This window comes from Peromyscus leucopus, chromosome 8b (genome assembly GCF_004664715.2).
Source record: "Peromyscus leucopus breed LL Stock chromosome 8b, UCI_PerLeu_2.1, whole genome shotgun sequence".
NCBI lineage: Eukaryota > Metazoa > Chordata > Mammalia > Rodentia > Cricetidae > Peromyscus > Peromyscus leucopus.
This window is the reverse complement of record NC_051086.1, coordinates 3515532-3541769: the sequence shown is the minus strand read 5'-3', so window position 1 is coordinate 3541769 and position 26238 is coordinate 3515532. Positions and strand designations below refer to the sequence as shown.

Below are 26238 nucleotides of genomic sequence, written 5' to 3'. Positions count from 1 at the left end.
CCAATCTTTTTCATTGTCACCACTTAGGACCCTAGACAAGCATGCTTTTCTTATCTTCAACGTGGGGTTACTATCACACCTAGCTGGCAGATATGTCCAGTTAAATGTAGTACCGCACAGAGAGTGCCTGGCACGTGGGATTTGCATAAAAGCTAATCATAGCCAATTCTGGCGCTACACTTGTCGATTCTCATCCACTTAACAGTGAGCTCAGAGGGCTTCTGTTTTGTTTTTGAAGATGTTCAAGTAAGAACTGTGTGTACGCTGACTGGCTTTATGTCAACTTGACACAAGGCAGAGTCATTTGGGAAGAAGGAACCTCAATAGAGAAAATGGCCCTACAGATTGGCCCGTAGTGCATTTTCTTGATTGATGTGGGAGGGTTCAGCTCACTATGGGTGGTGCCACCCCTAGGTGCTGCAAGAAAACAGGCTGAGGAAGCCTCCAGGAACAAGCCAACAGGCAGCACTCCTCCGTGGCTTGTGTCAGCTCCTGCTTCCAAATTCCCACTCTGCATGAGTTCCTGCCCTACAGCAACAGTCAACGGTAGACTGCAGTGTGGAACTGGACAGCTGAAATAAGCCCTTTCCTCCCCAAGTCGCTTCTGGTTGTGGTGTTTATTGTAGCAATAAAACCCAGCCAAGACAGTGTTGGGAGAAACTAATGTACATTTCTCTAACATGCACTGAACACGGACTCTGATTTGATACTATCCTCAGGTTGAAATTGTTATCTATCCCCTAGTGCCTTCAGGTACTTCATTTCGTGAGATATTCAACATGAAAATCCTAATTTCATAAAGTATGCTTTTTGCAAATTAAAACAAGCAAGTTTATTTGGATCTGTTTGGATGCTAGAAGCAATTTGCTCTTGCCTAACGTATTTCAATAGAGTTATTTGAGATAGAATCCCATTGTCTTTATTTTACACCTCCTCAATGTGCCCAAGTACATGGTCATTCCTGTGTTTTGGGATGAAAAGTCAAGCAGACTGCTTGCTGCAGGGGGACCTCCCAATCCAGTAGCAATCTTTGTGGGCGCACTGGGATTGACTTAGAGGACATGTAGAAAGCATGATGTGATTTGTGACAAGGCTTCAAAATTTTTAATGTATGATAAATACCTAACAAAAAGGCCCAGAGAGGCCTAATTAAAATACTAAGTAAAATGGGATGACAACACAACACAAAGATCCAAAGTGGGACCCTGGACTAACCGTCATGTTATTATCTCTTCTCAAGCTTGCCAATACCCACTGTGTATTTAGACTTAAGAGACTGTGAGCTAATTCCTGAGATGAAACATTCTCTTCTCTATCTATATACTGTAGTGGGTAGACATTCCAGCTTGGATCTGGAAGTTCCAACCCCCATTGAGACTCTGGCAACTGTCACGCCTACGAGGCGGGGCGAGGGGAGGCGCCTGGGGACCTGAGAGCTGGATGGGCCAGCACTCTCTCTGTGCGCTCTCTCGGTGCCGGGACGCTGAACGGTGAAAGTGGACTGTGTAGAGCTCCAGAGAACACCGCTGGACTGCATTACACCTTCCCCAGACCCTGCGACCTACCCATTACTTAATTTGTGAGTTACGCCATTAAATAAATATCCTTTTAACTACGTGGAGTGGCCAAAATAATTTCTCCAATAATATACACCCTGCTAGTTTTCTGAAGAGGCCCAATTCACCTACCTACAGAAAATAATATATGGAATTAAGTTATCAACAAATCTATAATCACTTAAATTTTAAAAAAAACTACTTGGTAAGTTTAGTATCTTTTGCTATGTGTGTGTACATGTTGTTATATACAAACAAGTAAAGTTACATAAGAGGTAAGCCATAATATATGTACAATATGTTACCGGCAAATAAGAATCCATGAAACTCATTTTTCTTCTCATTATCTTTCATTAACATCCCATTGTTTATGCAGACTTAAGAAAATACAAATAGAAGAAATTACTGCAATCCTATTTTAAATTTCAAAATTATTTATTTAGTAAGCTTGAGCCATGAAAATCTAAACTACTTATTAATTAATATAGGCACTTTAAACCTTTAACACATTTTATAATATATATTTTCAAGCAATATTCACTATTTTTACAAGACAGGGAAAATAAATTTTATTTATTCATAAAATTATACATAGGAAAATACAATTAACAACTTCAATGTTCTGTTGTCCAATTTTCAGTTCTTAAGGTACATTATTTATCACGTAACTTTCAAAATCCAGATCCAGTGCAGCAAATAGGTTTAAACTCTAACATTTCCTCTGAGAGTGGTTTGCTCACTGAGATTCAGTTCTGTGAAGGATCATCACGTAGGGAACCTCTGGTCAGCATCACAGCCATAGCTGAAGTCTTGGTCAAGCAGTGTGAGCACATGAGGTCTCAGCACTGGCTTGTGCCAATGCTCCACGAGGGCGTCCTGTGCACGGGGACGATCTTCAGTGAGCCCATAGTGCAAGCCCCTCACCACTGCTGTGGGCACAGCATGAGCCCCTCACTACTGCTATGGGCACGGCATGAGCCCCTCACTACTGCTGTGGGCACTGAATCTCCGGGGCTGACTTGGAGGACACGAACATGATGGTGTCTGATTTCTTACAAGCCCCCTTTTCCAATTTGCTTGTAGTTTCTTTCCTTTTTTTCACTTCTGTTGAAAGCTTTGACTCTGCAGTTAACCTACAAGCATGAAAGCATATATTCTGAATTCAAGGATGGTCAAGAAAAAGAAGTAAATGCCTAGCAGAGTGGGCCTCGAACACTACTTGACCGACTCTAAAGAACTTTTATATCAAGGAGGCTTCATTTTTAAAAATAAAAATAATTAATATAAAATAATAATTAATATAAAAATAAGTATCTTCAAATCTGATAAGAGGTCAAGCAATGCCTGAGTTAAAGTATTAGGTAAAAGGAGATACACATCATCAGAACCCAGAACACAAAATTCAAAATGCTAAAGCAATATTTTAAGGTAGACATCACATAGGAAAAGGTTAACAAGCACAAGATAAAATAACATGGAACCCAGGCTACCCAAGTAGATGTCTGTCTCAGACAAGGAAACAGAAAGCAAGCAAGCAAACAAAAAAAACAAACAAAAACCCTTCAAACCAACTTTCCATCAGGCAAGCAGTAAACAAACAGCGCAGGAGATGTTTAAATAAAAATTCTTGCTAGGCGTGGTGGCGCACACCTTTAATCCCAGCACTCAGGAGGCAGAGGCCAGCCTGCTTTACATTGTGAGTTCCAGGACAGCCAGGAATACACAGAGAAACCCTGCCTCGAAAAACAAACAAATTCTTACTGGAAGAACATTCATTAAGTGAAGACTGAAAGTGTAGTATTTCAGTTCTCAACAAAGCCCATCCTTACTGTGACAAAGCTAACCTCAAACTGTGAGTCTAAGTTAAACATGCAGAAAATATGTAAGGCTGGAAATGTTAGTAGATGGACTTACACACTTAAAAACAAATTTCTGTGGTATTTTCTTGTGTGCGTGTTTTTTTAAGCAGACAAAAACTTTCCAACGTGCAATGTGAGTCCATCAGGAACATGTGGTCATGTGATGTTTCTCAAGAAACCAAGGGCAGGAAAAGAAAGGCGGACAACAGACAGCGAGATGCAGTGGCCACCTAGAAACCACCTAGACGCCCTGTCAAACACGGACTCACACAGCAGGCAGCCCCTGCTGAACCCCGTCCAGACCTGCCTGAGACTAGGCGTATGGGCTAGAACACGGAGTTCCATTCCATGTGTCACATAGATGGAAACATTATTAAAATCAACAGAATAACACAACAGCAGCAGCTGATGTTTTCCTGGTGAATACTGCACTTGGCAGCACTGAGAACTTAACCCCAGGACACGCACTAGGCAGCCCTTGGCTACGGGGTGCGCTGGGTCTTGCTATCTCAGCTCAGCGTCTGATGCTGCACCTGCTCTCTGACTCACGTAGCTCTAGCAGTCCCCAGAGAGCTCGTCCCCTGGTGCAAACGCTCAACAAGCTCACTTGTCAAGTGTGTGAGGGCACTATTTTAAATAAACTTGTCAAGTGTGTGAGGGCACTATTTTAAATAAACTTGTCAAGTGTGTGAGGGCACTATTTTAAATAAACTTGTCAAGTGTGTGAGGGCACTATTTTAAATAAACTTGTCACCGCACTGCATGCAGACACCACCCATCTCCTTAAAACTACTTGACTCCTTCCTTTTCTTTAATCACTTTTTAAACTTTGTGTACAAGTGTGTGGGTCCATGTGTTCTAGCCTATCCTTCCTGCGCCTGTCCCTTCCTCCCATTAGTCCCTAAAGAAGATTTTCTTTGCATTTTCATGTCACATGCACACACGTTTTATGTACAGATAAAACCTGAGCCACAAATGAGAGAAACATGCACTATTTGTCTGAGGTTGGCTTAATTCGTTTAGTATGATGTCTCCATTTACATTCATCTTCCTCCAAATTACCCAGCTCTGTTCCCTCATGGCTGACCAAGATCCACTGTGTGTCTAGACCACGCATCCCTCAGCCCTGGCTGTGGTCCCCCGTGGCTGACAAAGATCCACTGTGTGTCTAGACCACGCATCCCTCAGCCCTGCCTGTGGTTCCCCGTGGCTGACAAAGATCCACTGTGTGTCTAGACCACGCATCCCTAGCCCTGGCTGTGATCCTCGTGGCTGACAAAGATCCACTGTGTCTCTAGACCACGCATCCCTCAGCCCTGGCTGTGGTTCCCCGTGGCTGACAAAGATCCACTGTCTCTAGACCACGCATCCCTCAGCCCTGGCTGTGGTCTCCCGTGGCTGACAAAGATCCACTGTGTCTAGACCACGCATCCCTCAGCCCTGGCTGTGGTCCCCCGTGGCTGACAAAGATCCACTGTGTCTAGACCACGCATCCCTCAGCCCTGGCTGTGGTCTCCCGTGGCTGACAAAGATCCACTGTGTGTCTAGACCACGCATCCCTCAGCCCTGGCTGTGGTCCCCCGTGGCTGACAAAGATCCACTGTGTCTAGACCACGCATCCCTCAGCCCTGGCTGTGGTTCCCCATGGCTGACAAAGATCCACTGTCTCTAGACCACGCATCCCTCAGCCCTGGCTCTGTTCCCTCGTGACTGACAAAGATCCACTGTGTCTCTAGACCACGCATCCCTAGCCCTGGCTGTGCTGCTGGACGTCTAGGTCAGTCCCACTGTCCTCCTGATGCTGCCGTAGAGATCCAGAACCTTCGGTCAGTTCCCTGTGCCATTCCCTCTTCCGCCTTCTCGCCTCTGTCAGCTTTGCTTTCTTGAAGGACGAAGCCCTTAGACGTTGCCCTTCATTTACCACCTGACACGTCCTCTTTTAGTTACAAACTCAATTACACAGAAACTGGAATCTTTGAAGTTTTGGAATAAAAATGAAACTAAATTAGCTTTGATATTTAAAAATGTCAAGCAGGCATCAAAGCCTACTTCTGAAGGCTTGGTATAAATATCAAAAACCATAAAAACTTTTACCTGCTCTTACCCCAAAATTTAAGTCTAAATGTCTTAGACTACTGAAAAGTCCTTTGAGAAAGTAAGGTTTTCTTTCATGGCTACTCTTGAACCGAGAGAAAAACAACAGTACATTTATTCCACTCAGCAAAGCGCCCACGTATGCTAGGCTGTACGGTTTTGGTTTCATGGACAAAGGAAGTGTAACCACCTAGCATCACTTGCTATTCACTGTCCTTTCTTCCTGCAGTCACCTTAGTCTTCCTGAGGTGCTGAAAAGAATTGAAGGAAGACAGACCAAACTGCAGCGTTACAGTGCACACACCCAGGAACACAGAGCAGCATGGCACACCCAGGAACACAGAGCAGCGTGGAACAGTCAGGAACACAGAGCAGCATGGACCAGTCAGGAACACAGAGAAGCATGGAACAGTCAGGAACACAGAGAAGCATGGAACAGTCAGGAACACAGAGCAGCATGGCACAGTCAGGAACACAGAGCAGCATGGAACAGTCAGGAACACAGAGCAGCATGGAACAGTCAGGAACACAGAGCAGCGTGGCACACCCAGGAACACAGAGCAGCACGGCACAGTCAGGAACACAGAGCAGCATGGACCAGTCAGGAACACAGAGCAGCGTGGACCAGTCAGGAACACAGAGCAGCATAGAACAGTCAGGAACACAGCAGCATGGCACAATCAGGAACACAGAGCAGCGTGGCATAGTCATGAACACAGAGCAGCATGGCACAACTCAGGAAAGATGGAGAAGGCTGTTGACAGCCAGGCAGAAGGACACACTGACCTGGGAGAGCTGGGGGTGTTCCCATTTTGTTCACGTAAGGCCTCAGCATTGGCTGGACCATCCACAAGCTTCACACATTTTTTCTCCTTCTTTGGCTGCATGTCCAGAGGCAGGCTCTTGTGGGGAGAGAGGCTGGCTGGCTGAATGGCTGAAGAGGCTGGCTGGCCCCACTGTACAGTGTTATCATTGAAGCTATTAAGGCTGGACTCTTTCTCCTCTCTCTGAAGTGGCAGTCTAGAAACTTCTTCCCTAGGGGCACTGGCAGCAGGTGTTTCTTCTGGAGTAGTTATATCCAATGGCAGCACCTCACGTCTCTTTTTGAGTACAGGTACTTCAATTTTCTCTGAGAAGAAAAAAATTAATAAAATATATGCTCAGTGAATCAAAACAAAGATACAACCTGAGGAAACCAAGGGAGTTATATATAAATTTGTTCCTTTTTTGGTACTTTTTTTTTTTTTTTTAAAGATTCATTTATTTATTTTGTATGCAGCATGTATGACTACAGGTCAGAAGAGGGCACCAGATCTCATTACAGATGGTTGTGAGCCACCATGTGGTTGCTGGGAATTGAACTCAGGACCTCTGGAAGAGCAATCAGTGCTCTTAACCTCTGAGCCATCTCTCCAACCCTCTGTTTTGGTACTCTTAATATACATTTTTCTCTTTGATAAAATATATATACATTTAACTACTGTACCTTTTCCCAATACTTTCACATTTTCATATAAGCAGATATTTATTGCATGTGTGTCTCCGTTCTCTCCCTCCTGCTGCCCCTCAGTCTCCTCGTCAGCCTCACTTCTACTTTCGTGTGCTGTCTCCCCCCCTCCCCCCCATCTTCTGAGAGACACCCTTCGCTGTCTGTCTGTGTCCAGGAAAGGACTCCAGGCTCTATCCTCACTGAGCACCATCAACTCTATGGGGAAGAGCATCTATCACTTTCTCCTTGTAAATTCCGTGTCCATACAGCTCTCGGAATGATCAGATCAGTGCTGGAGGGCAGGAAGGTCTACTGCGATCTCTGGCAGGTGAAGCAGCAGTGGCAGAGTCCAGGAGTTCTGGTTCGAATCCCACAGTGCAGCCAGGACCTAGTGCAGCCCCCTCTCTGCACTTCAGCATCTTTAAGACTGTTTCACTCAGTACCACCTTGTAGGGAGGGAATGAGAGACAGCTGGGACTCTGAACACTAGTAATGCACGCCTACCACTATGTCTAAAATGTACTCAGAATCTGGCCACTTCGTTGACGGCTATCTCCCCAGTCCCAACCACACCCTGCTCACAGTGGCTGCTACAGAGCCTCTATGCTCAGGGCCTACCGATTCCCTGTGGGGTCCCACACAGCCCCCCAATTACTCTAATGTCTTTCTCCCACTGCCACCCCAACGTGCCCTTTCATTTTCAACCCCAAAACGTCAGAGGTCTGAGGTGCTACCGCAAAGACGGGGCCCCGCTCCACACTTCTGCCTTCAGATCAGCGTGCCCCGCCCCCTCTCTTTTGCACTGCTCTTCCGAATCACCCAGACCCCACCCGTGTCTGTGCTGGGCTGGCAGACCTCGGGAATTCATACTGGGTAATTCTTAACCAGGGGAGCCTGCTGGATCCCGGAAGAGAAAAAGCACAAAGAAAGACGTCTTTTAAAAGCTATACAAATCTTCCTATTGTCAACAACCTCCCCCTAGTGGTGAGAGTCACTGTAGTTCACAGAGATGATCTCAAAGTTAGGCAAAACGAACCTGGTTAAGAATCCTTAAGCCGGGCGGTGGTGGCGCACGCCTTTAATCCCAGCACTCGGGAGGCAGAGCCAGGAGGATCTCTGTGAGTTCGAGGCCAGCCTGGGCTACCAAGTGAGTCCCAGGAAAGGCGCAAAGCTACACAGAGAAACCCTGTCTCGAAAAAACAAAAAAAAAAAAAAAAAGAATCCTTAAACTCAAACATGCTAACACAACCTTTTGAGGAGGGGGTGGGGTCAGAACCACAGCATTCATAGATTTCTTAATATTGACTTTCTATTTTTCAACTTAAACACTATAAAAGCCACTGTTTGTAGTATATCAGCCGCAGAGACTGTATGGGTAGGCTATTTTCTGAGTAGTTAAGATTTATTGTATTTCCTGCATCAAAATGTTTTTCTGTAAAAACAGAATTCCTGGGCCAGGCATGATGGTGCACACCTTTAACCCCAGCACTTAGCAGGAATCAGTGATAGGATCTCTGTGAATTCAAGACCAATCTGGTTTATACAATGAGTTCCAGGCTAGCCAGTGTGAGTCTGTTTCAAAATTAAATATAAATAAGTGAATGAATAAATAAATAAATCCAAGATGAATGATGGAAGATGATAGAATCTGTGCTGCCATCAATTATCCCTTGAGTTTGAATAACCACGCACTAGAAAACATCTCATAGAGCCCAGAAAACCCAAATACAAAAGCAAGATGGTGAAGACTCTGGAACACACACACACACACACACACACACACACACACACACACACACACACACAGCGACTGAACTATGGAAGGTCCTCTGTTACTGTGGTCCTCCTTCCTCAAGCCACTTGGGCATCCTGCACAGAACGGTGACTGTGCTGGAAGATCAGAGGGGACATCTGACTTCCCATCACCCTGATCCCCTGTGGTGTTTCACTCCTACACTGGCCCACAAGGGAGACGACCGGGGCTATTCTACCCCAAGCCAGCAGAGAACAAGAAGAAATGGGCAAACAGGAATTAATATCCAGATCTTGCCGTGGTCCTTCATCCCTGCCACACCTTCCAGACAGACTATGTACAGGCCCTGTCCTGCTAGAGGCACAGTCCACATGGTCTTTGGACTCGAGTGTGGGACTGGCTCGCCCACATGTCCTGGGTGCCCCCTTATACACTGTCCATGGCCACCAGGTGGACACTGTACCAGCCATAGAGCTATCACAAAACTGACAGCTAACCTGAGCTGAGGGTGACCTTGAAATGCTCAAGTGGAATGTAAGAAGTTGGTTTACTGAGAATTTCAATAAACAAACAAACCAAAAGTAAAAAATCAAAACCCACCCCAAAACACCGAAACAATGAAACAGAAGTCACAGGCAAACACAGATGGCAAGGAATATGATAACGAACACCTATTTCATGAGTCCAGAGATGTGTGTAGGGACTGAGAAAGGCAAGGAGGGAGGGCCTTAACAAGGTGCCCACCACAGAACTCAAGCCATGTGTGGGACAGTTGGAGACAAAGGGCTTAACCATTTGGGGAAAACCAGAGAACTCAAACCTACAAGCCAGATGCAGAAAATGAGAAGTGAAGTCTAAGACATTCACAGCAGAGCTGATCAGTCAGAGTAAAGAGTTGGTGAGTCTGAGACAGGCTGTTCAAAACAAAGAAAAAGAGAGTGAGTGAGAAGGAAGGAAGAAAACTTCAGCGTCTTCTGAGACACCATCCAAAGGGAAGTTGAGGCCACTGGCACCAAGAGAGAACCAGAGAATGAGGAAGGGCACAGAGTTTGCTCAAAGAAGTAACAGAAAGCCCCATGAACCCAGGAAGAAATGTCCTTCCCGTGGGAAGGTCAAAGTTTGCTCAGACCCAACCAGAGTCAAACTCTCAAAGGTCACAGAACATTCCGAGAGCAGCACAGGGGAGGTGAGGGGACAGCCATGTCCCCAGCAGCAGACTTCAGAGGCTGAAGGGAAAAGCTGCCAGGCAAAGCGATTCTGTGGAGATGGGACATGGACACCCTTCCCTAATAAAAGCTGAAGCAATCACTGTGACTAGACATGTTCAAAAGGAGAGGGCGAAGATGCTCATGCGCAACGTGAAACCATCTGAAGGTGAGCTGGGCTGGAGTAACAGTAACAACAGTTCAGTGGTCAAGAGCACTGGTGCTCTCCCAGAGGACCTGGGTTCAATTCCCAGCACCCACATGGCAGCTCACAACTGTCCTTAACACCAGTTCCTGGGGATCTGATGTCCTCTTCTGACCTCTGCAGGAACCAGGCATGCACATGGTGTACAGACATACATGCAGACAAAACGCCCATATACACAGAAATAAATAAATCTTCGTGGGGGCGGGGAGCACCTAAAGTTTTAAAAACTGAAATGATCAGAGAAAATCTAAATATTTAGACATGATAGTCACATAGATCCTATGCACTCAGCAGGAAGATTTAAAAATAGCACTAACAAAGGAACAATTATAATCAATTGTTAAAGGACAGGAAATATAAAAAAGGCATGAATTTTGACATCAAAACTCAAAGCAAGGAGAGAAATGGAGCTAAGAGAAGGGTTTTTTTTTTGTGGGTTTTTTTGCCTTTGTATTCACACTTCAGTTCAATATAACTTGTTTTAAATATAGGGTGTTCTTTATGAGCTTGTGGCATTTATGGACAAAAAAGCTAAGGTCTAAAGGATGGAAACAAACATACTGACCAAGAAACACCTCTCAGCAATGAAGACAGTAGGAGAGAAAGAAAGGAAGAAAAGGTCTGCCAGAAAACAACCAGCAATATGGCTGGTTCTTAACGATCAGTAATTACTCTGGATGCAGATGGATTACATTATCTAATTAAAAGACAGTGGCTGAAGGGATTACAAAAACAAGAACAGAGGATGCTGCCAATGTGAGACTCATTTCATCTGCAAGGATGTGCAGAGGCTGCAAATTAATAAATGAAAAATGTAATCCACATGGAGACCAGAACAAAGGGGGATATTATGTCAGGTCAAATAAACTTCACATCAAAACTATGAGATTAGGACATTAAAGAATGGTAAAGGGGGTCTGGAGAGATGGCTCAGTGGTTAACTGCTTGCCCTTCCTGAGTTCAATTCCCATCAACCACATGGTAGCTCTCAACCATCTGTAATGAGATCTGGTGCCCTCTTCTGACCTGCAGGGATACGTGCAGACAGAACACTGTCTACGTAATAAATAAAATCTTTAGAAAAAAAAAAAGAATGGTAAATTGGTCAAAACCAACCCTGTAGCATACATATACACACACACAACACACAAACAAACATTGATACAGCTCTCTGTATGACAGACAGCAGCATACATATACACACACACAACACACAAACACACAGATATAGCTCTCTGTATGAGACAGCAGCATACATATACACACACACACAACACACAAACACACATTGATACAGCTCTCTGTATGAGAGACAACAGCATACATACACACAACACACAAACATTGATACAGCTCTCTGCATGAGAGCAGCATACATATACACACACACAACACACACACACACACAAACACTGATACAGCTCTCTGTATGAGAGACAGCAGACAAGTGACACCTGGGGATGGCCACGCCCACTTACAGCAGTGGAAAATCATCCAGACAGGAAGTCAGCAGACACTCTGGATTTAAAGTACACTACAGACTTCAAATGGAGCTAAGAGAAACTTATAGAACATTCTACCCAACAGCTGTAGAATCCATTCTCTATTGCATATGAAGATCATGTTAGAAAAAAAAAAACAAGTCTGATCAAAAACATACAAACATTTGTTTTGGTGGGACCCCAAACCAAGGTTCCATCAAACATCTTTTCTGACCCCAAACAAACAAACAATAGGAAGACATTGATCAACGCAGCTGAACAGAAAGCTGGGGAATTAACCAGTTCATTCAGACAGCTCGTATGTTCACAACGTCAAAACACAGAACAGGGAAAGGACCTTCAATTAACGGTGCTAAGAAAACTGGCCACTACATGCAAAGTACCAAACACCTCATCTCTCATATGAAACACAACCAGCTAAAAATGGACTAATCACTGATGTAACATGAAAATACTAGAAAAAACAGGGCAAGTGCTACTTGACTGCTAGTGAGGACCTTTAGAGAAGACCTCAACAAGTACAACAATAAAAGCAAAAATAAAAAGTAAAAGCAAGAAAATGGATGATATCAAACTAAATCTTCTGTAACAGCAAAGTAAACAACAATGGAAAGGATCTACAGAATGAAGAAAAGTCGGCAAAGTATATGCCTAATAAAATAGTAACATCTATAAAAATTATAAAGACCCAGAAACAAAATACCTCAAAAACAATCTGATTTGTTAAAAAGAGCAAACCAGGGGCTAAAGAACGGCCCACAGGGTAAAGATGCTTGCCCTGTGAGCCTGGCAACCTGAGTTAGAGCTCCAGGAACTATACAGAGGAAGAAGGAGAGAGCCAGCTTTCCAATGCTGCTGACTGATCACCACATACACTGTGGTGTGTAAGCACATACCACACACAGGAACGCACTCACACGCAGTAATAATAAATACATATGTAAAAGCCAAACACTGTGTGACCTCATTCATCTGGGAGCTCCTACAGCATGATGACTATAGTTAACAGTAACACACTGTGTATTTCAGATAGTTAGAGGAAAGAACTTTCAAAGTTCTCACAACAAAGAAAGGGAAAAGTTTAAGATACTAAAACCATGAGTAGTTCTGAGATATTAATTACCTTGATTTGATCATTATACAATACATACATGAATGGAAGTACCACATTGTACCCTATAAATGTGTCCAATTACTATGTGTCACAAGAAAAACAAACAGAACTTTCACTATGGAGTTGGAGACATAGAAAGCCCTTGAGATCAAGACTCCATCTCAGCCTTTCTGGTGGTGGATCCCAAGGACACATGACTAATTTCTGGACAATGGAATGGCAGCAGACAACATATGCACTGTATTTATCAGTCCTGGAATGCTCCTCCAGAGGTTCAGTAGAGGGGGGGGGATAGGGAGGGAGGGAGGGAGGAAGGGAGGGAGGGAGGAGATAAGTACTTAAACCTAAGCCTTGCTTAGTTCTTCTATAAACAAACTTAGCCGGTCTAGTTCCCAGTATCAGCTGTTTCAACACAATGAAACTCTTTGGCCTGTGCATGGTCATATGTATCTATGATCCCACTCAGAAGGCAGAGTAAAGAAGGGCAGAAGTATGAGGCCAGCTTGGGCTGCACAGTGAGATCCTTTCTCAAAATAACTCTTTGGGACATCACGAGATGCTACAATCTTCAAGGGGAGAAACTCAAGTTCTTGCTGTTCAGTATGATGAACTCAGATATCCTAAGAAAAAACATTATTATATTCATGTTCAGGTAACCAGTTCTCTTAATTTTCTTACACATTTGACAGCTAAGCTTTACTACAGATATATGATCACAAGTTAAGCTTTGATGACACTGGTAAAAAGCTACAAAACATGTCTTCGCTTCTCAGAGACAAAAGCCTACGAAACACACACCTTCAGGCTCATACTTCAGCTTTAATTCATCTAGCTTAGCTCTCAGCTTCATGTTTTCACTTTCTGTAAGCTGAAGGTGCCTTTCATTTGCAAACAGTTTCCGCTCGATATCCAGGGCCCGCTGGCTCTCAAATAACGCCTTCATTCTCTGTATGGACAGTTCACCCTTTGTGCCTTCGTTTTCTTTTCTACAGTAACAGAAAAGAGTAATTAAAGAATATTAAAATAGCCAGGCGGTGGTGGCGCACGTCTTTAATCCCAGCACTCAGGAGGCAGAGGCAGGCGGATCTCTGTGAGTTCGAGGCCAACCTGGTCTACAGAGTGAGTTCCAGGACAGGCATCAAAACTACACAGAGAAACCCTGTCTCGAATTAAAATCGTACATAGTGCAAACATGGTAAACTAAGTCTTGTGTATTAAAAAGGCATTTCTCTGAGTTTTTAGTAATAAAGAAGAGAAACAGTAAATTAAAGTAAGCAACCCCCCACAAAAACTTCATGGATTCTTTAAAGGAAACAGAGAAAGAAAATATTATTTTCCAAATGCACACATACATATCCCTTTACATTTTGAATTATATGAAATTTATTTTTGAATTTTGATGGAGAAACTTAAGAGTTTGTTTCACTTACCAATCCAAATGCTAAACACAAAAGAAATGCATATTTTATATAAACTCATATGCTACACAAGGATATTTTATTGACTTTCTTCTGGAGATTATTTTTAACAATTAAAAACAAACAAAAAAAAATCAGTCAGTAATACTATGATAAGCAAGTAAAACCTTTCATCATTGTATTCACAATCGCAAACACTTACTTTAACTTATCAAGCTTTAGTTGAAGTAAATCTGCATAGTAGGTGCTGTCTTCTAGAGTACCAGGGCTGGCTGGTGTGGAAGGCTTAGAGTCCATACTTTCATATAAGTTCTAACGAAAGCAAAAACTCTTATTACACAGAGCAGACAACAGACCAGGTCTGCTGTAACAGCAGCAGGCACCACGAAGCTGGAACTCACCAGTTTACAGTCACCAAGCTAAGACCCACCCTCTTAACTCACCTGCCTTCTGCAGTAGGGAGAATAAGCATTTCTCTTTTCAAATAAGGAAAGTGGCTCAATGTGACATGGGCATGACAATAACATGTTTAGTTCTGAAACTAAGGCTTCCAACCACACCCGTCCCACAGCTCCCTCTCCTAGCTTTTAGAATGGAAGACGCAATGACTGTGGGTTCAATTCTGGACTTTAGAGAAAGGCTATAAAATGGAAAAACACAGAGAGGAAAACTTTGATGTTACTAAAGAAAATTCTTTGTATTTCTGGGGGGGGGGCGCGTGTGGTAAATTTGTTCAAAAATTTGCAAACAATTTTAGAGAGTGCAAAAACCCAACTCTCCTTAATTTCAAAATGTACTTTTCAAAGTACGGTGATCAGCTCATGTAGACACACCATTGCCCAGTAACACACTACACATTTAACAAAAATGTCATCTTTTCCACAGTTTTCTAAAAGATGGAAGTAAAACTTTCTATTTAATAACAGACTAATGGCCACAATACAGAATGCCTAAGGGATCATTAATATTTACAAAATCTGTCACTTATATAAACTTGAATCGTTTACTAGATGCTTAATGAAAAGATACTAATGCTCCCTAAGGTAATTAAAAAATTTGAAAATTTGTAAATGTAATATAATCCTACAAAACACCACCAAATAGTTCTTTCTAGTGTGTATGTGTGTGTGTGTTGCGTGCATCAGACAAGAGAAAAGCAAACATGTAAAAGCAACCAGAACACTATGAAGAAAAAACTAGTGGAACTAAAGTCTAAAAATAAAAACATATACTAAAAAACATCTGTAACTTAAACAGTATAGTACTGCTGTACAGAGGTCAACCAAAACATAGAAAATGTTGAAAGATTCATGCACACACAGAAACTTGTTATGCGATAAACCTGGCATCTCACTGGAGCCAAATTTAACAAATGATGCCAGGACTGACTTCACATCCTACAAAAAAGACTGAGGTAAGACTGCCGTGAGCTCCAAAAAAATCTAAACATTGGATCAACTTGTACTGAAACTGGAATACTGAAATTATGAGTCATCTGCATAATAAACTATAGAAGCCAAAAATGTAGAGATTTTTCAATTCAAACTTTGGCTATATTTTTGAAAAGATGTTACATATACCTTAAATTTCTCCAGATTTTTAATTTCACCTAAAAGGTCTTTTATTTCACCATTCTTCTGTTCCAACATGGCAAACAACCGTTCCTGCTGCTCAAATTCGGTTTGAGATCCCCTCATCCTCAGCAATGTGGAGATTTGTAACTAGAAAAACAACCACCCCCAAAATCACAATCAAGATCCTGGGAAGCATACTTCTGGTATAATTCCTGTCTTGTGCGCCACTGATCTGAATTCAGCCTGGAAAGTAAAGAGTTCTTTTTCATCTCATAATCTGAAAACATTTGCATCAAAAGTTTTGTTGTGGGTAACTTTCAAGTACTTATTTTGACTACTTTTATGTTATCGGAGGCCTTTACCATAATTATTGATGTGTCTGTGAAATGCACATGAAACTACATGCTGAGGTCAGGCAGCATGCCATTCAGACAGTACATAGCTTGGTCAAACATCACCTGCTACTCGTCACTTGAATAACACTATGAGTCGACTGGGGGGGTCTTCTAGAATTTGTAAGTGAGTAGGGAAATTGTTAAGTTACTCACAGAAACTAACGACAAGGATGGGTAAATGTTTTACTACATGTTAAGTCCAGGACAACTCTACAAGGCAGGTTTTGGCTAGCACCTTCCTATTTACAACATGAAAAATGAACACCCCATCTCAAGAGGCTCATCTAACTCCCAAGTTTGATTACTGACTTTCCTCATAGTTTTGGTAAAACACTTATGGAGGGGAAATGAGGAGGGAGCCTTTCTAGCAATCCATTACTACCTCAGCAGCACTGGGCACAGGGGGGAGGGGTCAGACCCAAAGGACGGGTGCAGTGAGGAGAACTGGTGCTTTTTCTCACTGCCCTAAGCTTCTTGTCATGAGGAAAGGAAGACAGTCTACTTGACCTAGTGAGCTGCAGGGCTAAGAGGCCATGAGGAGTACAGAATTCAATAAAAATAAGCCTTCGTGTGAGAGCTGGTGAGAGAGTTAAGTCTAGATGACATAGGAAACAGTGTTATGCTCAAGAACACACCATGCTATGCACAAAAAATAATAAACTATTTCTCATTCCAACTGGACAAGACGACTCACTGTCTACCTGGTGAGTCAGTGAATAACCACTAGAGCAATTTGCAGCTGCCTTCCCAAGGTGATATTTGAAATATAGACTCATGCATTCTACAAATAATTACATAGAATACTTCCTGAAGGAAGACAGTTTCCTATATACAGCTGCTAAGACAAAGCAGACTTAAAGCCTTTACCAGTCTATACCTTCATTTTGTTCATCTGCTCTCTGGTGAATGCATTTTGCTTCTTCATTGACTGATACTTGACTTTCATCAAGTTGAGCTGGCGTTCCATAGCCACCCTCCGATCCTCCACCTGGAAAATATTAACGTGTTTGTTCTTATAGTAAATGAAACCCCAATTTAGTCAATTTGGTCATGAGAACACTTGTAAGTACCTCTGCAAACAAGGAGTTTCCTTTACTGTTGGGATCCAAGGCTTGCTGAAGGGCATGACCCAACTGCACCTGAAGATCTTGATTTTCTATGCGAGCTTTCTAGATTGAAAGGAAAGCAGTTTCACTGGCGGAGATGAGCAAGAGGGCGCTGGGTGACTAACTGGAAGCACGACAGCACTCTCACCATACCTCTAAGGCGTTATAATACGACACCGCTTCCTTCTCTCGCTCCTCTTTTTCTTCTTTAAGCCGGTCTACCTGGTGCATTAAGGAAGTATTGAAGCATTCCAGTTGCTCTTGTTTGTACTGCAGTTCATCCACCTCTTCCTTGAGAGCAGCCTATTCAACACGAATACAGAGTTCTCGTGAATAATCTCTCACACAGCAGCTGATTCATCTATTGGCTCCCACCTCATATTAAAACAAAACCATTCAAAGACTGCCAAGTAAATTTTACAAGGTTTTTAATTAATGAATTTTTTGGCAGAAAGCCAATGAAAATACCTTGGAAACTGCCCCTTTTTCCTTTGAATTTTAATTATCCACATTTGAAATGAAAAATCTATATTGACATGCATTTTAATTTCCACTATGCTAACACTGTATATTGGGCTTTTATGATCCAGACCAATATCAGAATAAAAGCCTATAAATGGTTCCAGAGTTTCCATAATGTAAAATCTGCCTTAAGTAATCATGAAATAGAAAACTATTTTATGAATGAATTAATCCACCCGAAAACTCTGCAGAGTGCTTTTTGGTCACATCCAAAACCATTTCAGCCTCAAACTGCTTCTTAAGAACAACTACAACATGTTCTAAGAACATGCAGAACGATTCTAAAGTAAAATGATGAAATACCTGAAATATAAATTACCTTTACACCTTGCATTTCAGTTAGCTCAATCTGAAGAGCCAGCACCTCCGAAGACGTGCTATTGACCATGCGCTGCTCAGACATTAGCCGGAGCTCTTCTGATTTGCGAGCGAGAACTTCCTCTTGGTGATCCAGCTTCTGCTTCAGCTGCTTTTCACTTAACCTTGCTTCATCTAGTTCCACTTTCAGTGTCTCTAACTAAATCAGGAAAAGAGAAAGAGGCACAACCTTTGAACTCAGAGTTCCGTGAGCTTCCTTTGACTTTCCATCCTGAAAACTGTATTTAGAGTCTATACCTGATTTTCCAGATGCTACTCTACAGAAACTCACTGGATCTCAGTGACATGAGCAAAGCACCTTTCCCTCCCCACCCGCAGTGCTGGGAACTGAACACAGGGTCTTGGGTTTGCAAGTTAAACATCTCTCACCAAGTTACATCCCCACCCACTAAGCGTCTTTTAAACAGTGACCTATACTGTTCTAGAAATTCAGGAATAACCCACACTAGTCACCCAAGTAGACCTGGTTTGTTTCGAGGCAACTGAAGGTGGTATAACCAACCACCAGGCAGCTGTAAAGAATGGGAAGCAGTCCTCATCCCCAGCCCTTAAGAAGAGACATGGGTAACAACGACACAAGCAGGTAACCTGATCAGAAGACCACAGCAGTGTGATGATGGTCTGGACTACAGGGACAGGAGCTACCGAGAGAGCTTATAGGTCAACTCTTGGAATTCAGTGACAGATTCAACGTGAGAAATAGGACAAAGATAATGAGTAAACCTTGAGAATTTTAAAACAAATGGTTTGAGAATATCGGCAACACCATTTTTTAATATTTACTCTTTCTTCAATAAAAAGGCCATCTTTATAATTATCTTTGCTTTACTTAGTCCCAAGTATTTCCTCTATCATATCTGCTTACGTAATTAGGGCGACCGCTAAATCCATGCAGGAATGAAAGACAAGAATACATCATTTCCAGTTATCCATATCTCTAATCAGATTAGCTGCAAACAGGATTACTACCTGTCAGTGCTACAGGCAAGATGATTCTGATTTCACCGATACCATTATTCAAAATGGAAAAATATGTTGTAGCTTAATGAAAAATTATAGGTGGAAACAGACATGGAAAAATATTAAAAGACTACAAAAACTACTAAAAACTGAAAAACAGACTTCTAAGAAAATAGGGCATTAAAAAAATCTTATCAAGTTTTCATAGAGTAGGATCTGAAAAAAAAAAAACAGGGTACAAACTGCACATGAAGAGAAGGATAAGCAGAGCCCTAGATTTCTTGGAGGGAACTGGAGGTCCAGGGCAGCTGGGGGTTCTGAGAGTGAAGGGCACTCACTGAACAGCTGCCCTGTTTACAGCGGAGCCAGCACATGAGGAATCAGCAGACCACGGCACAAGTTCAGTACCGGGACTAACTGTCCGACAGCCGCAGTCAAACAGCAGCTGACAGTTTCTAGCTCGTATTTTTTCCTCAGTTTGCCAGGCAGCCATTAGCATCCTGTTCCGTCACCATGGAGATAGGATGACATCCTTCACAAACTTTGTTCGGAAACGGGATCTTCCCTAATTTTTTCTTTCACAAACACTTGTTTCACCTCTAAAGCACATTAGCTCACCAGACAGTACTGGTTTGTATGTGGAGTAGCAGCACATTACTAACTGCAGGAACTGCTACAGGACTAGTTAGTTCTCTTGCAAGGTGAACCAACCACATGCTATAAGGAGGCCATACTGATCACCAATATTACAAATATTCCAAAAACAAATATTCAATACCCAATTTAAATAATTAAGTAATTAATTTCACGTCATTAGAAGGCTAGTACGTACACAAATTCCTTTCGTAGCTTATTTCTCAGTGTTTCCACTCAGAGCATGAAGCCAGAGGAAACTGATCTCTGGCCTTTTTGCATAGCTAGTCCTTGAGCAACCCCCCGCCCCCATGCTCACAGGCATCTAAACAACACAGGCTGTTTTGAGGACACAGATCCAAACCTTGTTTTTCAGGCCGCTCACTTCCTGCCTGTGGCTTCTGTTCAGCTGCATTTCCAGCTGCTCCAGCTGCGTCTTCTGTTGTTGTTTCACAGTTTCACATTCACAGCTCAAACTTTCCAACATCCGACTCTTGAGCTCAACTTCTCTTTGTAGGGCATACTTCTCTTGGTTATAATTCTGAAAACACACTTCATTGCATTAAAAAAACTTAAATCATTAGGTATTAGTTAGCATCTTAAACTGGCTCATACCTGTTTCATTTGCTACCATCCAAATAACAACCACCTGTCAACTTGGGAATAACGCAGTTATCAGTTTTTTACTTTTCTGGGGTGTGGGCAGGGTTACACGCATGTTCACGTGGGCAAGCACACATGTACATGTGTGTTAGTGTAGGCCAGACAACAGCCTCAGATGACCATCTTATTTTGGGGACAGAGTCTCTCACTGACCTAGAACTTGCCTGCCAAGTAGACTAGGTGGGCCTGCCAGTGAACTGAGCCCCAGGGACCCACCTATTTCTGCCTCTCCTGCACTAGAATTGATAAGCATGTACCAACATGTCAGCTTTTTAAGTATGGGTTCTGGGAACTAACTCAGGTAAGCATTTTACCAAATGAGCTATGAGCCCAACCCTACTAATCAGTCCCAATGAACCCCAAAAAATGGAGATTGCAGTGGCCTCAAAACAGTCAAGCTGAAGGTAGAAAGGCGCTGGTCCCAGGAAATTACTGACTTCTGCTTCCCAAACTGTGGTCTCTGGTGCCCTTACAGCCAGCAGAGGAAATGGTAATGGAGGAAGCATTCTCTGGATTCCAAATTCAATGAACCCCCATACTGATGAGTGATAAGACTTTCCTGAAAAATTCTTGCCCTTGGCTAAACATCAACCATCATGGTAGCAGCCAAGTCTTATCTCAAGCTCATCAAAAACTAGGAATTTGACTGATTATTAGGAAAGTTACCTTTTACTAAATACAGTACAACAACAGAATCTTTCCAAAATTAAAATCCACTTGAGAGACAAGAAAAAGTAAAGGGATCTTTGGTAGTGCAATACCAGAATCACTGTAACCACCTTACAAAGACAGTCAGCTGTCCTCCCAACAACTGTCCTTCCATTCCATGCTCACTTAAACAGCCAGCAAATGTGCCAGGTAACAAACCCAGAGCTAGATAAAACATGGCGCCTAACCTCAAGATCAGTCTAGAACGGACACACACTTAAAAACTGTCAGTCACAGTGATCGGTAATGAGGACAAGGGTGGGCTAAGAGGAGGTTTTTTTTTTTTCAGAACTAGATCCTGCAAACACTATATGGAGGACCAAGGAGAAATTTAATTCTACTTAATATTATGCAAAGAATCCCAAGGAGTTATGAAGTGATTAAAAGAAAATCTCTCATGTTTATGCCTTCAAGGAATATGCATATGCCACATTCTTAAGTCTAAGTGCCCAACACAGAGATTCCAAGACAGCTAAGAATTCTTTTCAAGTACACACCATAATTCTGACTAATATAATCCTTATTATTTCAACAACTGAGTAGACTTACCACTATGGCATTATCTATCGGGTGGAATGTTTTATGAGAGCCTATATCACCATGAAATCCCAGTACTAGGAAAGAAGTGACACTGGGCAGAGAAAGGTATATAAGGCTTGAGGAGACAGGAACTAAAGCCCTTTTCAGCTGGAGAGCTTTTCAGGCTGAGGAGTCCCAGAGGTAAGACATGGCAGTGGCTTGTTCCTTTGTCTCTCTGCTCTTTCAGCATTTATCCCCAATATCTGGCTCCAGGTTTTTAATTAAAAGGCCAGTTTAAGAATTCGTGTTACAATTGGTTGCCCTCCACAATTTGCCATAAGACCCAACATGGAGAAATCTAGCTGGCATCCAGCTAGAAGCTTCATGCTACTGGCTAGTGTTCATAGTGATGAAAAGTGCTATGTACAACATCAGAGGAGAAAAGCAATAATCAAGCAAGAAGCCCGCCATAGGCCGTGCAATCGGTAATTAATATTAAACCTCTGAATGATTATTTTGTAAGTGGCTATGGGACCTTGGGGCCAGGCGAGACCAGAGAAACCTTCTGACTACATTCCACCACAGAGGTAGGGAAGAGGGCACAAATCCCACCCCTAACCGAGAAGCTATTTGCATTGCCAGCTGCTGGGAGAGGGGAAAGCAGTTTCCCCAGTGGAGTGGCAATGGGTATGTCAACCACAACCTAGATACAACCCACACCCAGGAGTCGTCAGCCAACACAAACTGCACTCCATGGTTGTTGTTTGCGTGTTTCTTTTTTTTTTTTTTTTTTTTTTTTTTTTTTTTTTTTGGTTTTTCGAGACAGGGTTTCTCTGTGTAGCTTTGCGCCTTTCCTGGATCTCACTTGGTAGCCCAGGCTGGCCTCGAACTCACAGAGATCCGCCTACCTCTGCCTCCCGAGTGCTGGGATTAAAGGCGTGCGCCACCACCGCCCCGCTGTTTGCGTGTTTCTTAAAGAGAGAGAAAACATGAAGTTGGGTGGGGAGGTGGAGAGAATCTGGGAAGAGCTGGGGGAGGTGGGGAAAGAACATGATCAAAATATATTGTAAGCCGGGCGGTGGTGGCGCACGCCTTTAATCCCAGCACTCGGGAGGCAGAGGCAGGCGGATCTTTGTGAGTTTGAGGCCAGCCTGGGCTACCAAGTGAGTTCCAGGAAAGGCGCAAAGCTACACAGAGAAACCCTATCTCGGGGGGGAAAAAAAAAAAAAAAAAAAAAAATATATATATATATATATATATATATTAAAAAATTTCAAAGAATAAATGAAAACGTTAAAAACAACAAAACAAAGGTAAATAAAATTTAATGAAATTAAGAAAAAAACAGCCGGAATTATTTACATCACTCCCCTCAAAACTCCTCTATTTCAAAGGAAACCTAAACCTGGTGAGGTATTTTCAAAACAATTGTGCAACTTTATTTCCACTCTGAGGTTTGCAATCTTTGTTTTATGATCTGGCATTGAGGGTTTATCAAGAACAGGAGTACATGGAAAAATGACAACCACGTTAGTGGTTTGTACCTGTTATATTCCAACCTCTGAGATTCAAAGGTAAAACACCAAGCATTTAGTATTAAACTGATTTAGTTGTTTTAATAATATATGTGTGCCAGGCAACAGGGGTGTATCAGTGAGTCAGAGGAGACAAACTTCCTCTCATGTAGTTTGCAACTCTGGAGATAATCAGCACTCCAGAGAACTAAGACCAAATCTGACAACTTTACATCACAGTGTTTGCTCTGCTGAAATACATTTCACTGAAAGTCTGAGGTTGAGGACGGAATCAAGAAGCGCAGGGACAAGTCACTCCAGGAGGGGAAGAAGCGTCTAGTATAAAGCCAGTGTAGGAAAGACGGAAGGAAAGTGGATTGAGAGGTGGTGATAAGTTAGGCAGAGGCCAAAGCACAGGGGTGCACACCCAAGCAAAGAGCTCAGATTCTGCCAAAAATAGAACAGAAAGCCCCGTAAGGTTTTCAGAAGGAAAGAAACGAGACTTCTTGTGTATTTTTTCTCATGACCACTTGGATGGGTGAAGACTGAATGGTAGTGATGGAAGAAGCTGGCAACCAGTTAGAAGGCTGGAGCAGCAGTTCAGTAAAAAGATGGCCATGGTCTGGGCTAGAGCAGCAGTGCCCCAGGCAGATGCTTTGGTTGTGCTAGTTGGATTTTTTTTTTTTTAAACAATTTAGCACAAACCTAGACATACATGGGAAGAGGAGATCTTAACCGAGAAAATGCCTCCATAGGACTGGCCTGCAGGTAAGTCTGTGAGGCATTTTCTTGGTTAATGACTGATGTGGGAAGGCTCAGCTCACTGTGGGTGGTGCCACCCCTGGGCATGTGGTCCTGGATAGTATCAGGAAACAGGCTGGCCAAGCCAGTGAGTAGAACTCCTCCATGGCCTCTACTGCAGTTCCTGCCTCCAGGCTCCTGCCCTGACATCTCTAGATGATGGGTTACAAGCTGTAAGATGAAATCAACCCTTTCCTCCCCAAGCTGTTTTTGGTCATGTTTCATCACAGCAATAGAAATGATAACTAATATGTAAGTTGAGTCCTTAGATTTGTTAATGGATAAAATGTGGGACTTCTTGACTTGAAGCTCAAGCAACTGGATGAATGCCAATCCACTTACTAAATCAAGAAACCATTCAGTTAGCAGACAGGGGACGAGCTGTTCTTTCTGTGTCAAGCTTGAGATGTCCGTTAACGGCAAGTACTTGAATACACTAGTTTAGCCTTCAGGGAGAACTAAAGGCTTGGTGAGATGCCATGGAGCATTTAGATGTTTAGAACTAGGAAACAAGTGAGGTCACTTCAGTACAGCGCAGACTAAACAAAGCCTGGCAGTAAATGCATCAAACGGAGCAAATGTTATTTGACTTTTCAAACTCAGAGCACACTGTTGGAAAGAACACTGGAAATTCATTTGTTCATTCTCTTTTTCAATGGAACTAGGGTAGGTAAGATTTAGGTCTTCAAAAAAGAATGAATAATTGTTAGGCAAAACAAGTTTATAGTCCCTAAGCACATCCTCCTCCTCCTTTTTTTTTTTGGGGGGGGGGGGTTCAAGACAGGGTTTCTCTGTGTAGCTTTGGGCCTTTCCTGGAACTCAACTCTGAAGACCAGGCTGGCCTCGAACTCACAGAAATCCACCTGCCTCTGCCTCCCTAGTGCTGGGATTAAAGGTGTGCGCCACCACCGCCCAGCAAGCACATTCTTCTAAACAGGTGTTCAGGATCCTACCTCTGTCACGGTCATCATTTCCTCGTGACATTTATCCAACTGATTCTGCAGTTCAGTTTGCCTCTCCAGCAGCTGCAGGCCATACTGTGCAGCTTTCAGTCGCTCCTTTTCACACTCTTTGAGTTTGTTTCGGAGATCCGTGATATCTGCCTCCATGCTTGCTGTTCTCAGTCTACTATAAAGAGAAAATGCAACCACTTGAGCTGAACCTGGAACTAAATGCAGTGATCAGAGCAAGAGAAGTACATAGTTTAACACTACTGTCATATAAAACCAAAGGGATATTAGGTTTTAGTCCTGATCTGTACGACAACACCTCTAATCAACAATAGCACGGTACTGTCCACTGGATTTCAATGAATGCAGACCACTGGCCCAAGGGCTGTTCTGTAGAAGTGGGCTGAAAGCCTGACTGAGATAGATTTGAGAGAGAACGGTAGATGATACAGGATGTGAATAAATGACATAAAAATCAAAGTGGAGCTCTAAAGCCTGATGTTCTAACCACTTTTTGGTCCAACCTTTCAAAAACACAACCTGCATAAGGCATTAACAAGAAGCTGTGGGTGAGCTACCGAAGTTCTAAGTCCACTTCCACCACTGACCCACTGCATTGTTTTGTAAACACCTTGTTTTATCTATAAGAACAGTCAAAAGCTTCTAACTAGACGCATTAAAGCTGACAACGCATGAACGCTGATTAGGCATCAACAGAAATACCATGTGAGCCAGTTGGGGTTTTAAACTTTCTGAGGGCCACATCTTCAAAAGTAAGCACGGTGGAAAACATTTAACCCGATACATCCAAAATGTTACCATTGCAAACTCTAATCATTGTTAAATAAATACAATGAGATGCTCCAGTGAGAATCCATTGTGTGTGTGTTCCACTGGCTAGGGATCATGGTACTGGAGAACTCCTACCCGGAGTTTACTGAACTGGGTATCAAGACCACCCGGTACCCGTATTTAGGAGCAGCCGAGCGGGCAGCGAAGCGGTCCGACCTAAGACTACACCGACCTGGAAAGCGACTCCTGAGAATTCAGGTTCCGGGAGAGCAGGAGTTTCGCCTGCGGCCGCCCGGTTCTTCCTTCCCCCGGCTGGCCCTTACCTCCCTCCTCACACTTCCCAGCTGCTGCAACCAGAGGCCCGTCCAGAGAGCACTGGGGGCCCGGATTCGTGACACTACATCCACCTCAGCACAGAAAAACCGTCCCGTTCATTCAGCAGAACCACTGCTAAAGAGCCGGGGTTCTTTTTGAAAATTGTTCTCGCGAGAACTCGCATGTCTCACGAGATGTCTTGTCCAATCC

At 43.0% G+C, this 26238-nt stretch overlaps 1 protein-coding gene across 2 annotated transcripts; it reads right to left on the bottom strand.

The window, feature by feature from the left end:
• Nucleotides 1-1972: 1972 nt before the first annotated feature.
• Nucleotides 1973-26208, bottom strand: Spdl1 (spindle apparatus coiled-coil protein 1). Of its 2 annotated transcripts, none has more exons than XM_037200943.1 (12): nt 25946-26208; nt 24925-25099; nt 20131-20307; nt 18115-18312; nt 17427-17576; nt 17238-17336; nt 17045-17155; nt 15779-15919; nt 14401-14510; nt 13579-13766; nt 6296-6638; nt 1973-2689 (listed from the first exon to the last, which is right to left on the bottom strand). In XM_037200943.1, exons 2-12 carry the CDS (start codon nt 25078-25080, stop codon nt 2542-2544), a joined length of 1821 nt encoding a protein of 606 aa, XP_037056838.1. In that variant the 5' UTR covers nt 25081-25099; nt 25946-26208; the 3' UTR covers nt 1973-2541. The 2 variants fall into 2 exon arrangements, with proteins under 2 accessions (XP_037056838.1, XP_028750741.1); XM_028894908.2 differs by having other exon boundaries at nt 26037-26208.
• Between the last annotated feature and the right edge of the window lie 30 nt (nt 26209-26238).